Raw genomic sequence first — 16,402 nt, 5'->3', positions numbered from 1 at the left:
ATGACTCTTGTGCTCAGACCCATCACCGGAAACCAGTCCCCACCCTTAAAGGGGAAACCAAAGGTGAGCACCAGCCAAACCACTGAACCCGACAGCCTCCCAGGGAGCTGAATTAAGAGCAAGAGTTTTAATAGCACTGTGGCTTGGGGGACTGGAAATCTGCCTTGGGGCTGAGTTTTCACAGGTATTGAGCACAAGCAGCCGTTCTGGGTCCTGACAGCACCCCTGAAAATCGGCCCCTAATGGGAAGGAGCTGCAGTGGCCCTTCTGTGCATCTGAATCCCACGCTGATTTGTCTGCTTTTCCAAAGCCTTCCAGTCTTTCCACAGCGGCCATGAATTGTTCCAGCTGTGTGGTGTGGTATGAGCCAGGACTAGTGACATGCAGAGGAAGCAGGCCCGGTAGCTCCCCACACTCCCAGGTATGGGGTTGGCAGTAGTTGCAGTCTGTATTCCAACTTAGCTAGCACTCCTAAGAGGGAATTCCTCCTTGGTGAAACAGGCCATTCACTTGGGGGGGGGGGAGGAGGGTTGTGATTCAAAGGTGTTTCCTGTAAGAAGTGCAGCCACAACAGAGGAACTGAGAGCCACAAAGCCTGGCTTCTATTCCTGGCCTTTGACCTATTGGGTCCTTATGTTGTATGGTATGTTCTTTGCCACTCCATTTTCTCAGCTGTAAATTGAAGCTAATAATTACTCACTGGGGTTGTGAAACCAGGGTCTGTAAAGTGCTTTGCCAGCCTCGGATAAAAGACACTAGAGCTGTGCCAAGCATTATGCTGGATGATTAGTGTTACTTCTTATTATGCGTGCCTAGAGCCAGCCCGCCGGCAGAGCAGGGCTCCACCATGCAAGGTGCTGAACAAACATACAATAAAAGACAGTCCCTGCCCCCAATGCTCTTACAGTCTCATCTGTTTTCGCAACACCCCTGTGAGGCTGGGCAGTGTAATTCTAGGTCCATTGCAGAGATGGGCTTCTGACGCCTGGACAGCCTGTGACTTGCCCCAGGTCACACCAGAAATTTGTGGCAGAACAGAGCAGTCTAGAGCCGAGGCATCCCTGACCACTGGAATATGCGTCATTAACAATACGAGTGAATTCATTGTATTCGTATGGGCTCCGCCAAGTAAAATATAATAATCTAGCAGCCAGAGCTGCATAGATATACTAATAAATAGCAAGTATTTTATAACTGAACCGGGTCCTTTATTTCTTTTCTAATGAGGTTGTGGGGTTAGATTTCTCCAGGTTGGGATTTTTGTGTTTTGTTTTTTTTTACTTGAAAATGAGATCCAGTCCCTCCCCCATTCTGTTAAACGGCTTTGTTTTAGACAGCACCATGGTCTATGGAATGTAATAACCGCTGCTAAATATTTAACAGCACGTAAATATTTTAGAGAGAGCCAGGAAGGGCTAGGGATGGAGCGTAAGCGCTGCGAGTCGGAAAGAAGACAAAGGCTCGGGCCAGAGGAAGCTAAAGAAAAGTGCTGGAAAAGACAGAGGCTGTTGCCGAGGAGGAGAACGTATAAGTCTTCGTTCTTAGCAGGATGGTAGCACCTACCGCCTCTCCGCCCCCTGGGCGAGGTGACACCCTGTCCCTGTGCTGAACAGCTTGCAGTCTAATGAGACAAGACAGCCGCAGGCTGGGTGGGGCGGCGGGGGGTGGAGTACACCGAGGTCCCAATATTTCAGAGCAGGTCAGTGGCAGGAGCAGAACCAAGCATTTTGATTCCCTGCCTGGGCCCAAAACCATGTTGCTTCTCAAGTAAGTATTAGCCAGGATGGATTAGGAATGGTTTCCCTCGCCTCTTTTGTCAGGGGATGGAGCTGGATGGCAGGAGAAAGATCGCTTATGTTAAGTAACCTTTTCCTCCTAGGTCTTTGTGTGGCGGAGGCCCTCTGAACATGGATTGCCTCCTTTCTGCATAGAAAGCAGACTGTCAACGGCAGGACAGACCTAGCCATTTGTGCTCCCTGGGGCTGGCTAACGTGTCAAGGGCTTAGAGCAGGGGTCAGCAACCTTTTCAAAGCAAAGAGCCAAACTACATCAAAATTCAGAAGAAGTGGCCAACAACGAGCCAGGCTATAAGGATGCCCATCTGCATGACTGAAAATAAATAACGTAACGTTATCGGTAATTGGCAGTGATTAATAATGGCATCCATGAAATGTACTCACAGACTTTATTTCCTGGGACTTCTGCTGCTGGGGTGCAGTTTGTGGATGGGGGTGCAGGAGTCAGGGTGGGGATGTCTGAGGGGCTCCGGGTAGGGGGCTGGGGTGTGTGGGAGGTGCAGGAGGCAGGGCAGGGTGCTGGAGGTGGGAGGTAGAGTGTTGGGGGGGGACCCTGGGGTTGGATTTCCTTAGCGGGCCGGTGCTGAGCAGATGTCTCTGGGCAGCAACAGCTGGATGGGGAACTGGGCCGGGATCACCACAGCTGGATCGTGGCATCTTCTATCTGTGCTGCAGCAGGAGTAGGGCTGCTGCTGCCAGCCCTTCCTGTGGCCAGATGGGGGCAGACTGCGGGGTCTGTCCCAGGATCGGGGCCGGGGACAGGGTGCTGCGACCGGATGGGGGCTGGGCACTTTTACTTTCTCATGTTTGTTTACCAAACTTCACTTTAAATAAAGGAAAATATAATGTCGGACAAAAGGTTTCAATATTGTCTTTATTGTGGCGGGGTGGGGAACCTTTTTTGGGTCAGGGGCCGTTCACCCACAAAAATATCAGTCTGGGACCACATAACTGAGAAACAAAGAACCAACCCCTCCAAAAATCCCCAACCCTCACTGATGTGTCCCCCAACTGAGGCACCTCACTCCCCTGGTGCTCTAGCCCCATGGGGAGGTGGGGCAGAGAGGACTGAGGTTCAAGGCCTCAGGCCAGATTAACACTTTGGGGTTATAAGCTTAGTGGATTTTGAGGGGCCTCCCGTAGACTTTGGGGTAGGGCCAAAAATGAGGGATCCAGTGTGCAGGACAGAGCTGCCAGAGAGTGAGATAGGGATGGGGGTGCAGGATCTGGGTGGGAGATAGGGTGCAGGAGCAGGCTGGGGTTAGGTGTCTGGGCAGGGGGAAGGTGACAGGAGGGGTTGGGGGTAGGGATTCTGGCCAGAGGGCAGGAGCAGGGGGAGAGTAGGTGTCTGGCCAGGGGGGAGGTGTCAGGAGCCGGCTGGGGGTAGGCTGCCTGGCAATGAAGGGGGGGGGGCAGGAGCAGGGTGCAGATGGGTGTGTGGCCAGAGGAGAGGGGGCAAGACCAGGGTGCAGGTGGGTGTGTGGCCGGGGGGAGGGAGCAGGAGTAGGCTGGGGGTGCCGGGTCTCAGCACGGGGAGACCAGGGGGTGCAGAGTCTGGGTGGCACTTACTTGTTTTTAATCCCTGCACTGCTCTCAGGCTCCCTGTCCCAGACCTGGCTTCCCGCTGCTCCATTGGCTGGATTCTGGCAATGGAGCAGCATGCTGGTGCACTGCTGTTCCCCCAGCCGGGGGAATGGAGTGGGGAGAGGGAGCCGTTTGTGGCTTTGCCCCTTCCCTGATAGCGCAGTGAGGCTCGGGGCTTTCTCCACCCCTCCTCCCCACAGAACACCAGCACGGGCTCCCCATTGCAGGAGGGAGGGAGTGATGGGGGCTGAGCTCCAGCTGTGAGCCACATTTGGCTCCTAAGTCCCTGCTCGGGTGGCGCTAATGGAGCTGCTGGGGGACCAGGCCTGCCCTAGAGATGTAAAGCCTCTATGAGGATGGTGCAGCCCCAGAAAGTTGGGGGGCTTGGGGCAAGCTGCACCATGACCAGGGCACGCTCCACATCCCTGCTCAGCGGGATGTGTGAGGGAAGCACCACAAGGGATGTTCGCAAAGACTTCCTGCCTTGGGCGCCTCCCATGAGTTTTGCCACAGGGAGGGGTGCTCCAACTCCATTGTTTTCTATGATTGACTAAGGCTTTTTAGTTATTATAGGCCTGTGTGATGGGGAGTGTCTGCCCCCCACACTGGGCCAGGAGGGCTTAATGCCCTGTGAGCAGAGGAAACCCCACCCCCTACCCTCACTGGGCATGCTCCAAAGGCTGGAGCAGTATAAAAAGGAGCAGCTCAGCTCAGTCGGGGCTGGACACTGAGGGAGAAGGACCTCCTGAGCTACCCCTGCCAGAGAACCAGACAGTGGGAGCTGAGACCCAGGAGACAACCTGGAACTGCCAGCACCAGAGGAGCCCTGAGGAGAGGTGGGTGCTGCAGAACCGAAGGACCTGGAGACCACGTGGAGCATCCCCATGCTGACACTGGTAGGAGTGACCCAGGGAGGGTGCTGGAGTGGTAACTCGCACCTGGGTGAGCTTGTTGTGTTGCGGTTGGATTCCCTACCCAGTGAGTGGTGGCGCACTCTGCCACTAACAGGGCCCTGGGTCGTGGCCTGGTGGAGTAGGATGGGCCTGGCCCCTCGCCCCCTCCCCATTGGAGCAATTGCCCCAAACTATTGACACTAGCCATTAGGCTGTGCTGCCCTGAACCAAAGACAAGCCTTATTGACACTAGCCATTAGGCTGTGCTGCCCTGAACTGTGGGCTACCCTTGACTAGCCATTGGGCCGCACTGCCTCAGGATGAGGTGTGTTTGCAGTGTGACATCCTGATGCTGCTCATGTTTGCACATGTACAAGTCACCAAAGTCCAGAGAGGGATACCAGTGGAAGAGACAGGCCCACTGGTTTAGATGGCCTTACAGTGGACAGCTTTTTATAGGAATGCTGCTTATTCTTATTCTAAGTGGCTACTGCATAGATGTGCCTGCCACTCCGAAATACAGACAAAGATGAATTCCCTGTGCCCCAAAGCGCTCACAGAAATGCCGTTCTCGTCTATTGTTTGGGGGAAGTATTAGAAACAAATTACTTCCCAACCAGAAGAGGGTAAAGCTTTCAGAGGAAAGAAGGCTGCTACCCTGCAGTCACCCCAGACTTCTCCAGGCTGAAGAGAGGCTTGGACAACTCCCCCGCATTTGTTGGCTCCTCTAAACAGAAATGTGATGCATTAACTAGGATTGGAAGCACAGGGATGGATTGATTGCCACGAATGAGGGTCAAGAAGAAAATGTTCCCCCCCTCCCCCCTACACACAGTGCCTGGGACAAATTAGTAAGAGCCCTGGGGTGTCACTTTCCTCTGGAGCATTGAGTTGGGATCATGGGTTGCTGGTATCCCACACCAGCAATTTCCAGTGTCAAGGGGCTGTGGGTCTGGTGGGAGCTCTGGTCCTACCCGTGTGTTCTGCATTGTTCTCGGTTGTAGTTTTAGTGGTTTGGAGAACAATGGTGGTTTCTCCAAAGCATTACAGCAGTTTGGGCCAAATTCCTTTTAAAACAAAATATTGAACACCACTCCCCCCTCAACTATAGCCTGAGTTCAAACCTCTGATATGATAGGAATGGAGATTGCCTATCTCCTAGAACTGGAAGGGACCTTGAAGGATCAAGTCCAGTCCCTGGCCTGCACAGCAGGACCAAGTACCACCCCTGACAGATTTTTGCCCCAAATCTTCTCCTTGAGGATTGAGCTCACAACCCTGGGTTTAGCAGACCAATGCTCAAGCCACTGAGCTATCCCCCCACCCCCTGAATTTCATCTGCCACCGCTACAGGCCCTGCTAATGTTACACCTAGCGCATTGTAAGGCCGAGTCTCCCAACGCTGTTTGTAGGTCTGAGTCTATGCTCCGCACTAAACAGTGTTACACCAGCATAAAACTGGAGCAACAAGGTGAAGAATCGGGCCTATTTGTCTGGGATATGCCCAATAACTGCTAACGTCACATTACCAACTCTCACCCTATCGATTGATTGAGAGAATTTTGTATAAAGGATTCAGACATGAAACATGATGGAAAGACAAGCCAGCCTGACAGAAGCTTTCAGGTCTTACTCATGTTGCTGAGAAAAATCTCTTCTTAGGTTTCTGACAGCCTGTCACAAGATGAGAATTTGGCTTGTGGTCATGGGAAGATACTATCGCATTTGAAGTGAAAGTAGGAAAGGGAAATATTAACATCTCCTTCAGGACATGGGATTTTACCAGCTGTGTTCTGAGAAGAGATCATTGATTCAGTTGTTTTCACAGTCCAGTCATCTCCACTACTAAGAAAACCCTATGTCTAAAACTCAAATGATTAAAATAGTAAAACAAAGAAACCCTCCACCTCCTTCCTGTTCGTTGCTTACAGAACTTGGTCTCTTTATCTGGGAAGCCTATTTACATAATGTAACTGATTTCAGAGGCTCCCCTTTGACTAATCAGAATGCAGCCTGCTGGGATTTTTAATTGCTGGAAGTTTCTTTGAGCTGTGCTGGAGTTTTTACTTTGGGCAGCGGAGCGCTTTCTTATTTCTTCAGTAAAAATGTTTCAGCTCTCATCTGCTGGTCAGGAGATAGCTGGCATGCACTCACCGTTAGTAGGTGCATAGATGAACAGATATGGGCAGAAATTCACAACAGATTAGCCAAAAAGCTGGGAGGGGAAGGGTTGCAACTCTGATTCACGCCAATGTGAACGTGAACTAGAGGGAGTGATGTCACCGAATTGCCTGGGATGCCACTACCCCTATGGCTTATTTTGTAACTGTCTGGAAAGCAAACATACTTTAAATGGCAATTGACTCTAGCCATTAGGCTGTGCTGCCCTGAACTGAGGGCTACCCTTGACTCTAGCGATCAGAGGGTATGAGTGTGTGTGAGAAGGACTGAACCATCTTGGCTAAAAGCATCTTTAAAACCCTTAAGTGATGTAGGCCCTCGACTACTAGAAGCTGGGACAGGATCATTGATTATTTGATAATTGTATAGTCTATTCACTCCCTCTCAAGCATGTGGCACCAGCTACCATTAGAAGACAGGACACTGGACTAGATGGTCCAGTTGTCTGATCTGGTATGGGCGTTCTCTTATTATGTAGGCTCCTAAGAGAAAAGCATTTCCCTCCTGCAAGAACAGGGATGTATCAAATGGAATCTTACAATAACCCAGCCTGCAGATTAGAAAGGTTGTAGCACATGGACGTCATAGATGGGTTCGTTGGTAAAGTCTCACTGGGAAAATCTGTAGGAAAATGTTCTGCAGGGAGGAAGGAAAACGTGCCAGGAAAATAGACCCTAGGGACAAGGAGAGACCTAGGCCTCCCTGACCCCAGACAGCTGAGCTCCATTCAGCCCACTTTACTAGGTGCATTTCCCACCAGTGGCTGCCTCTGGAACGCTTCATGAACAGGGCTTCCACAGCTTGGAGAAAAGGCAGGGAGGTCCACATAAAGCTGCATGCATGGAGTTAGGGGTGGCCAATATATGCATCCTTCCCCCATCACTTTCTAGCCTTGTAAAGGGCCATGCTCAGGGTCCCAGGAATTCAGAAGGGGGGTGCTGTGCTTCCCCACCTATCTGGATGTGGTGTGATGAGCGGACCTGGTAAAGGAGGGTCAGGTTTCAAGAGGAGACCCTGTTCCCACTAGACGCTGTAGAATGCAAGCTCAGACCAGTTGCTAGTAAACTGAGGCCTCTTGCACTACAGGTAATACTGCTTTTATGTATGCTCAGTCTCCTTCAAAATTCTGCCCATTTGCGGTATCCCTCATGCCAACATTGCTCATGCTGGATTAAAGCCAAAGCAGCTAGAGCAGCATGCAGAAGACCGAACAGGCTGGCGTGCTCTCGTGCGACACGCGTATGACAACTTCGAAGAGTAGCAATGCATACGCCTGATTGATGCTCGTGAAAGGAGAAAAGCAACAGTAGCAGCCATACCGACAGAGCCAGGACAATTTCTTTGCCCCAAAGAATGCCCATGCTGTTCAAGGCTTGGACTCCTCAGCCATATGTGAGTCCACAACCAACGAGCCTGTGCAAGCTCAAGACGTCATCATCAGACACGACGGACTACCAACAAAACAAAATCCCATGGCTAGCTAATGAGAGACTGGGAGAGCTTCATGTAAATCTTGGTAGGGCTAATTTGGTAGGGCCCAATGCTTTGATAAATTTCTTTTCTAGTGTCACATCCTAGATCATTCAACATTTAAATGTACTTGTCCACCCTCTGTGCAGCTTGTTCGTATTTAGCTTTGCGGGAGATTTAAGCTAGGCTGGTAGGTTGGACTTTGGTTTCTCATCAGCTTCTCTTCCTGGTTCTCAGGCATTTGCAGGCTGCTGGTATGTTGGGGTTACCTGTGATAGAGGGGAATGATTTTTAAAAAAGCAAACTCCCACTCGTCAGTGGGATGCTTGTCAGTCCTTGCATGGTTACGTTAGTGGTGCTGAAGAGGGGGTTTTGTTTTATTTTGTTTTGTTTTTGCTTTGGATATTGGCTGTAGTTTGCCCTTTGGTGGCACTGTTCTGCCTTTTTAACTTAAAGGAGGTGCTGGGTAACTGATGTAGACAGATCCCCTTTGTAGCTGTTGGCTTTTTGGGCTGGGCACTTCAGGGTGTAGGCCATGGGTGTATCTTTCATGGCCGAGCTAAGCTCATGCCACACAACGTTTCGCTGAGTACTAACTTGAAACGAAAATGGAATTTGCATGAATTCCATTGACCCACCCTAAGTATGGCCTGGTCTACACTAGGACCTTAGTCCGAAATAATTTGTAAGTGATGCATCCACCCTACCAAGCCCATTATTCTGGAAGAAGGGTCTGTGGAATTCAAACTCTGTACTCTTGCTTTTCCTGAGGAGTAAGGCTCATTCCAAACATGTAAGTTTGAAATAACATGCGTGTGGATGTGCCAGTGCCGCTAATTCAAACTAACTAGCTTCAGGGAGGCCTCCTGCAGCTCCCCAGTGTGCTTTCTGGGGCTCTGAGTCCAAGGTAGCATGTCCCCATTAACAGAGCCTGCTGCAGACTAAATTCAATTCTTCCCTGTGGTGAGGACATGGAAGTCTGAATCTGTTAAATCAGTAGACCAGAAGTCAAATTTAGTAAATTGGAAATAATCTCCTAGTGTAGACATGGCCTATGTGACTAAGGCAAGCAGATATGGCTTTTAATGTCAAATATTTAAGGTCTCTTCCCATTTGTTTTTAACCGAGCACTTTGTTCTGAGACGCAACAGCTTGCAACTGAGTGTGACTTTTGCATAGGGTCTGTTTTCACATAGTGGTGCCTATTTGGAATATAAATGAAACCTGATTTCACTTACCACAAAACACAGGCCAAGAATCACAAATATTTCTATTAATTTTAGATTTTTATAAAGCAAGCTGCTCGTTCCCCCTCCCCCTTCTAAGAAACAAAGCTGAATGGACAATGTTCCTTTAAATATAAAAAAAATCAACTCAAACATTGACTGAGATTACACATGTATTTCAGACTATAGACAAGGTGTGTTCAGAGCTATTATGGCATTATCAGAACATGATATGGGTGGGTGCATAGCCTGATATTTCAGCTGCATTTTACCTGCATACTTGGCTTGTGTTAAGGGCCTGGGCCTGCAATTTACAAAGTGTGACCAGATCTCTGCTGAGGTCACTGGGACTTGCCATAGTTTGTAGGAGTCTTATAAATTGGAGATAGTTATAGCCATGCATTTTATAACAACAAAATCACAACCACCTGAAAATCCACATCTAAGGCTGGCACGTCACATTAAATTCAAGTGACTGGTGAAGAAAGGACACGATTGACATGCATCAAAAAATACACCCTAGCCTTAGTCCTCCCAACAAACTCAGCTGGGTTTTGAAGATTACGGAAGAAGATTACAGGGTCCAGGTTCTGAGGTGAAAGAACTAACATCCGCCTTTCCTGGGCAGCTCCTCTTTCTGTTAATTTGTATTTTAGGCAGATATAATTTCTCTGAGCAAGTGTTTCCCATCAGGTTTGAGGGCCATTTCTTCACCTGAGAGATGAAGATAGTCTCTTGAATACGCATTTAGTTAATAGTTTGTTTACTGTTTAAAGGAAGCAGCACTGTTTTGACTCTATCATCAACGCAGAGCAGAGGTGCCATGGAAACTAGGAGTCAAATCCTGCTTGCCTAGCTCACATGATTAGTCTCACTGACTTAGTGGGGAGGCTTCCATGGGTAAGATGATGAAGATGTAGCCTTAAATGCCCAGTTCTGTAACATTTGGTCACAAGAGCAGCCCTTACTTGCTATGAGGGCTCTCAAGCCTTACTTAGCCAGTAATCTTACTAGGGTAAGCATGGGTCAATGTAATAACGGTTGCAGAATTGGGCCCAAATGTTTATTGTATTGAGAGATATCTAAGGCCAGAAGGGACCTTTATGTCCATAAGGTCTGACCTTCCACATAATACAGGCCAAAAAGCTTCCCCCAGTAAATTTTGCATTGAGCCCATAACTTCTGATTAAGCAGTGACATATGTTTTAGAAAGCTACCTAGTCTTGATTTAAAGACTCCAACTTAAAGGGAATCCATCATCCCTAGTTTGTTAGACAAGACCTATTTTCCACAAAACTATGTGGATTAGCATAGGATATGCTAGCATCCTTTAGAGTAATCCTGACCGAATCCATGCTAGTCTATATTTTTCTTAAGTATCAGAGGGGTAGCCGTGTTAGTCTGAATCTGCAAAAGCGACGAGGAGTCCTGTGGCACCTTATAGACTAACTGAAGTGTAGGAGCATAAGCTTTTGTGGGCAAAGACCCACTTCGTCAGATGCAAAGACCCACTTCGTCATATATTTTTCTTGGGACTGATGTCAGACTATAGCTTCCAGGGTCATCCTGTTTACCCTTTTAAAATATTAGCACAACCTATGCTTTTTTGGTCCTCTGGGACTTCCCTAGTAAGTCAAGGTTTGCTAGAAATCTGCTATAATAATTCTGAGCACCCTTCAGCAAATTCTAAAATCATTCAAAAAATGCTTTGGGTGGCAAATTATCCACGCCTCCTGATTTTAAAAATGCTTAATCTTAATAGTTGTTTTTTGCATCTTTCTTAATTACTGATGGGTTAGAAAGTATTTCTTTATCACTGTAAGATAAGAATACATCCTTGAGATTTATGTTCTGAAAACAGAACAGAAATATTTGATGATTGCTTTTTTTTTAAACCAGGATTGATAAGGTTACCATCTTGATCTAGTTTCTGAGCTATGCCATAGCTAGAATTTCATGTGTTCCTGATAATAATTTCTTCCTGTCCTTAATCATACTGGCCACAGATTGATAAAAGAAGCTGAAAGCACCAGTGAATAAATCACCCAGAGTTACTAACTGCTAAGTTATATTCAATGCTGTTGGTATCCACCTATTATTTGTTATAATATTATTGCTCTAATCTCTCGATTACAACTGGAGCATTGTGAGGGTATTTTTTCACTTACTAAAACATTCTTAAACAATTTTCAATTATCATTTAGACTTTTATATTTAAATATTTTCTCCCACCAAATTTTTCTCTCAATTGTTTTCAGCTTTAGGAAATTGACCGTTAAAAAGCACCAAGTATATTATTCCTGAGGATTACAGTCTGTTAGTACTTTGTAATGGAAATTAGATTGTGATCACTTGCACCTAGGCAACAATCCATTTTTAGTTTGGTTATCAGAATGAGGACTAATACAGAACTACTAAGTTAGTTGAAATATTTTAAGCATTAGAAATGTATTGATCACTTTTAGAAACTCCAAGTATGTTTGACTAGTATTGGCATGAGAGCTCTAGCATATATCCATCAGCTTGAAATCCCCCATGATACTGCACTTTTTCTGTCCACACATTATTGATAGATGACTAAGAAGCTTCTCTTTCTATTCCTATTTTCTGATTTTTATGGTGTATAGCAGACTTGTCCCCTCTCCCAATACCCTGTCTTGTGGTTTATCAGCTAGTATATCGATCCATAAGCATTTCAGTAATTCTGAAGAAGGTAACACATCTGTGATGTACCTTGCCATGCTCTCTCCTTCTCCCCATTCCTTGTTCTAAATTGGGAGTATCCAGTGAGGTTTAACCTTCCAATTATTTGAATAATCCCACCAGGTTTTACTATTACAAATCAGATCAAATTCCTTTCAAAAATTAGTGTTTCTAACTTCTTTGGTTTGTCACGCAGGCTTCTACCACTGAGTGTTTGTTAGTTCTGTTCTGTACTCTGAGTTATCTCCTACACAAGCTGGGTTTGACACCTTGATTCAATCTCACGTTTTCCAGAAGACATAAAATGAAAATGCCCCAGAGACAGTACACTCAGTTCCTCTGAGAGAGAATCTCTGAGAATAAGTGGCACAATGTACGCCAAAAGGAGTCCTAGCTGTACGTAGGGCCGTGTTTGATGTGTATGTCTCTGGGCGTGTTGAATCAAGGGAAATGAAAATGGGAGAATCCAAGAGCATAAAAAGATGCATCAAGAACCTGCTAGAATGAGTACTTAATGGTTCTCATTATGGTCTGTTGGGTAGGTACAAAGTGAGCATTGGTTTCCATTCTTTCTCTGCATAGTAAAGTGATATCAAAAGGTTCTCAAGATACCCTTCTTCCCCATACAGTGGCTTTGCTTTCAGTGTCTTTGAACATTATTGTAAATGTTGCTTCAAATAAGCTCCAATCTGGTAGGGGGTTTTTTTTGGGGGGGGGGGAGGGAGGGGAGAGGTGGATTATTTCAAAGGGAATGTTGCTTGGTTTCTAGTGTATATGTGGTGGAGGAATTATGAGTGTATAGATCTCTCCAGACCTATATGTAAAACTTCGGGCAAACTGCAGTCTATGAATTTTTTTTTTAACAATAGAGTTGCATATAGAGTCTTGTGGAAGCAGTCTCTCTAAGGAATGGGTCGTGCCCACTAAAGTTCAAGATATTAGATCTCTATTTCTGTTAGTCTCTAAGGTGCTATAGGATGGCTCCTTCCCTTTTTAAGGAAGATCTAGTGGTTTCTCACGAATCTCTGGCTGTCTATATGCACCCAATTTATACTTAGCTAGATTGTGTGGTGAATAATACCCACACCTATTAACCTGTCTTCACGCCGATTCTTATCCCTGTGGGGAGACCAGGAGGGTGAGGTGATCTCTTGTGTTGCACCAACTTATGTCGGTGAGAGAGGAAAGTCTTGGGGCTCACACCCAGCTCTTGTTCAGGCCCCTTTGGGCTTTTTCTCTGGAGCAGCAGCAGGATCTTGTTGAGGTTCAGAACGCCCTGCGAGGTGGTTAGCTGCTCTGGTGAGCCGTCAGCCTTTAGCCACGCCAGGCCCGGCTAGCTAACGTGACCTTGTCCTGTCGCTCCCCCAGCCCCCCGGCTGGCACTAGCAGGAAGGCGATTTCAGCACCTGCCCCGCGGACAGCGCCCAGCCCTCAGCCTGGTTCGCTGACCTGCACCTGGCACTTGCCCTTGGAACGGCACCGGCCAGTAGCTGCTCCCGGCCCTTTTGACCCCAGCCAGCGGCGACCCCAGCCCGGGCACGCAGCAGCCAAGCCCCCTCCCTTCCCGCTGCCAGCGGATCGCACCCCGCCAGGAGGCCCGCCCCAGCCTAGGGCCTCTCTCCCGGCCGCCAGCTGATCCCAGCCAGACCGACAAGTCGCCCACCCCCGCCCCCAGAGGCCCCTGCCCAGCCTAGCAAACACCCACCCGCGTCTGGCCCCCTCTCCCCATCCGCCCCACACAGCGGCCGGGAAATCTTCACCCCGCTGACACTGGGCCCCTAAACCACCCGCCAATGCCACAGCCGCCCCTGCCCATCCCCCCCCCCCCCCCGACCTCCGTATACACGCACCTGACCACCCCACTAACCCATCCAGCCCCAACGCCCCTGCAGTTCCCACCCTCCGGCGAGGCAGGCAGGGCCCCCTCGCTGAGCAGATCCCTGCACACTGGCCACTGCACCCCCATCCTGCCCTAGGCACTCAGCCATTGCCCTCGCCCGGCCACGCAGGGCAGCCCTGCTGGCTGGGTGCCCCAAGGAGGGTGACCAGTGCTCAGTCATTAGGGGCTTGGTCTGGTAAGGCAACTACCCCCCCCCCCCGAAAATAAGCCTTCCCCTGGCTGTCTGGCCACCCTTGCCCCCAGCCAGGGCTGGCGCAATCCAGCTTCGCTGCGCCCCAGGTATGTGGCCTCCCCGCAGAACAGGCCGGCTCGGATGCAGCCAGCAGCCTCCCTACTGGCCCTGCGCCAGCGAATTCAATCGCACTGAAAAACAGCGGGGCGGCGAGCGGGGGGGGCGGACTCACCGAACATCTGGATGTGCCCCTTGGTGATGGGGTTGAAGCTGCCGCAGGAGAGCAGGATAACGTGGGTCTTGGTGGTCTCGGTCATGGTGCCGCTCTTCTGCCAGCTCGCTCCAGCCTCTTTTTGTGTCTCGATGTGTCTGCAGAGGGAGGAGGGAGGCGAGGCGCAGCCGGCGCTGTGGGCTCCAAGGAGCTGAGCCAGACGCAAGCAGTAGCTCTCCCCTCCTCCCTTAACGCTTTCAGCGCCAGAGAGGGGCTGCTGGAGAGAGACAGACAGACACATTCACGGGTGGTTGCTACACACACACAAAATCCACAGAGGGGCTGCTGGAGACAGACAGATACACCTCTTCCCCCAGAGAGGATGCTGGAGACAGACACACCTGAGAGTGGCTGCTGGAGACAGGCAGACAGATACACACATCTCCCCCATCCCCAAGAGATGGGCTGTAGGTGGCTGGATCTCTCTGTCATACACACAAGGACACCTGCTTCACATTCACATACACACCAGAGTGGGGCAGCTGGAGCCTAACCCCCCCCCCAAAAAAAAACCCGAAACAGAAAAAGTGCCTACTGCCCCCAACACTGCACCCTGGAACATCTCAGTGTGTCAGTATCATAAAACCCAGTCCCTAGCATGTGACTCCTACTTCATCTGTTCAATGTTTGCCCGTCCTACCCAGAGAGCATGGGGTAAGCAGCATCCTGCTGCTCTAAAATATTCCAGCACACAAATGCCACAAAGCAAACAAACATCCTTGAACCACATGTGCGGCAGTTGGATTTTCAAAATGTTTGTACAATGTAAACAGAAAACTGCCCCTCCTACTTTACTAGGAAAACATGGACCTTCTTGCAGCCTGGCCCGTAGCCCTGGAAAAACACACACCTATTACCTTACAAGGCCCAGTGGCTGGAAGCTGAAGCCAATCCAATCCAGCCTGGCAATAAAGTCATCATTTAACAGTGAGGGTAATTACCCATGGGAACAATTTACCCAAGGTCATGTTGGATTCTCCACTGCTGGCAATTTTACAATCCTGAGGAGGATGCTTTTGGAAAGAGATGCTCTCTCATTCAGGAGTGATTTTTTTTTGGGGGGGGGGGGGGACTCTGGCCTGCACTACAGGCGAGAGCAGACTAGGAGATCAGAATGACCCCTGATGACTTTACTCTGAGTCTATGGCTCCTGCCAGTTCTTCCTCCAAGTTCCCACCTTATGCTGGATAAAGGGGAGAAGGAGGGAATGGAGCCATTCCATCGGCACCGAACTCCCCACCCCGACTCCTGTTGCAAACTGGCACAGCAGCACCACAATCACATTTATTTTATTTATTATTAGCATGGTATTACAGCAGCACCTAGGGGCTCAACCAAGATCAGAGCTTCATTGTACTAGGCTCTGTACACATAGTAATAATAGTGCACCCCGTTACCTCCCCCAGAGAGGGGCTGTCAGAGACTGGTTTCCCTTTTCACATACCTACATCCCTGGGGAGGCTACGTAAGACAGATTTCCCTGCCCTCCACACCATACAGATAGTAGGAGCTGGGATCCTCACACATACACACCAAGAAGGGGCTAGTGGACACCAAATTACACACACAAACACGCTCCCCTCCCCCTGCCCAGGAAAGACACCCAGGCCAAAGGGAGACTGGATTCCCTCCAGGTTTGGATTACATTTATACACTCACAGCAGGGTGGGCTACTGCAACCCCTCACATATGCTCTTTCCCCTTACATGCTGCTTAAGAGTTGCTACCCCCCAAATTCCTCCTAGCAATGTTCTATCTGCTGCAAGCAACACCCTTCTCAGCACAGAGCAAGCTGCATGCAGAATTACTCTTTCTCGCTCTGCCTTTAACAAAGCACTGGTTTCGCTCCATCCTTTTCCTTCAGAGACTTCCAAGTGCCAAATGCTGATTGTTTATACTGTCTGCAGGCTCTTTGTTGTTAGCAGAGATGAGACACAGACAGAAGGGAGGGAGAAGAGAAAGATGGGCACAGTGTTGTGGAACTAGCAGAGACAACGTTCTGTATGGCCCCACTTTGTGTTCCTCTTTACAGTTTTCACTATCACTCTGCACAATCCCCGGCTTGCAAGTAGGGGCGAATCGTTTTAGTTCCAGGGTTGTAGTACTTGAAAAGCTTTGTTTTGGGAAAGGCCACAGTTTCAAGTGCTGATTGCAATCTATGAAATCCAGATGCCAGTCAGAAAGGTCTTCTAACTACAGAGAAATC

General features: G+C 49.0%; 1 protein-coding gene across 1 annotated transcript in view; it reads right to left on the bottom strand.

Annotated features, from left to right (window-relative positions):
- Nucleotides 1-14,370, bottom strand: part of NMNAT2 (nicotinamide nucleotide adenylyltransferase 2) — a 77,733-nt gene extending 63,363 nt beyond the window's left edge. The window contains exon 1 of the mRNA XM_075936783.2: nucleotides 14,158-14,370. Within this exon, the coding sequence (XP_075792898.1) occupies nucleotides 14,158-14,242 (85 nt within the window). The 5' untranslated portion in view covers nucleotides 14,243-14,370. The remainder of the gene's footprint in view (nucleotides 1-14,157) is intronic.
- Nucleotides 14,371-16,402: the final 2,032 nt, after the last annotated feature.

The sequence above is a fragment of the Pelodiscus sinensis genome, chromosome 9 (genome assembly GCF_052426305.1).
Source record: "Pelodiscus sinensis isolate ZL-2025 chromosome 9, ASM5242630v1, whole genome shotgun sequence".
Taxonomy (NCBI): domain Eukaryota; kingdom Metazoa; phylum Chordata; order Testudines; family Trionychidae; genus Pelodiscus; species Pelodiscus sinensis.
Note: the sequence above shows the minus strand (reverse complement) of the source record. Positions and strands in the feature narration are given on the sequence as shown.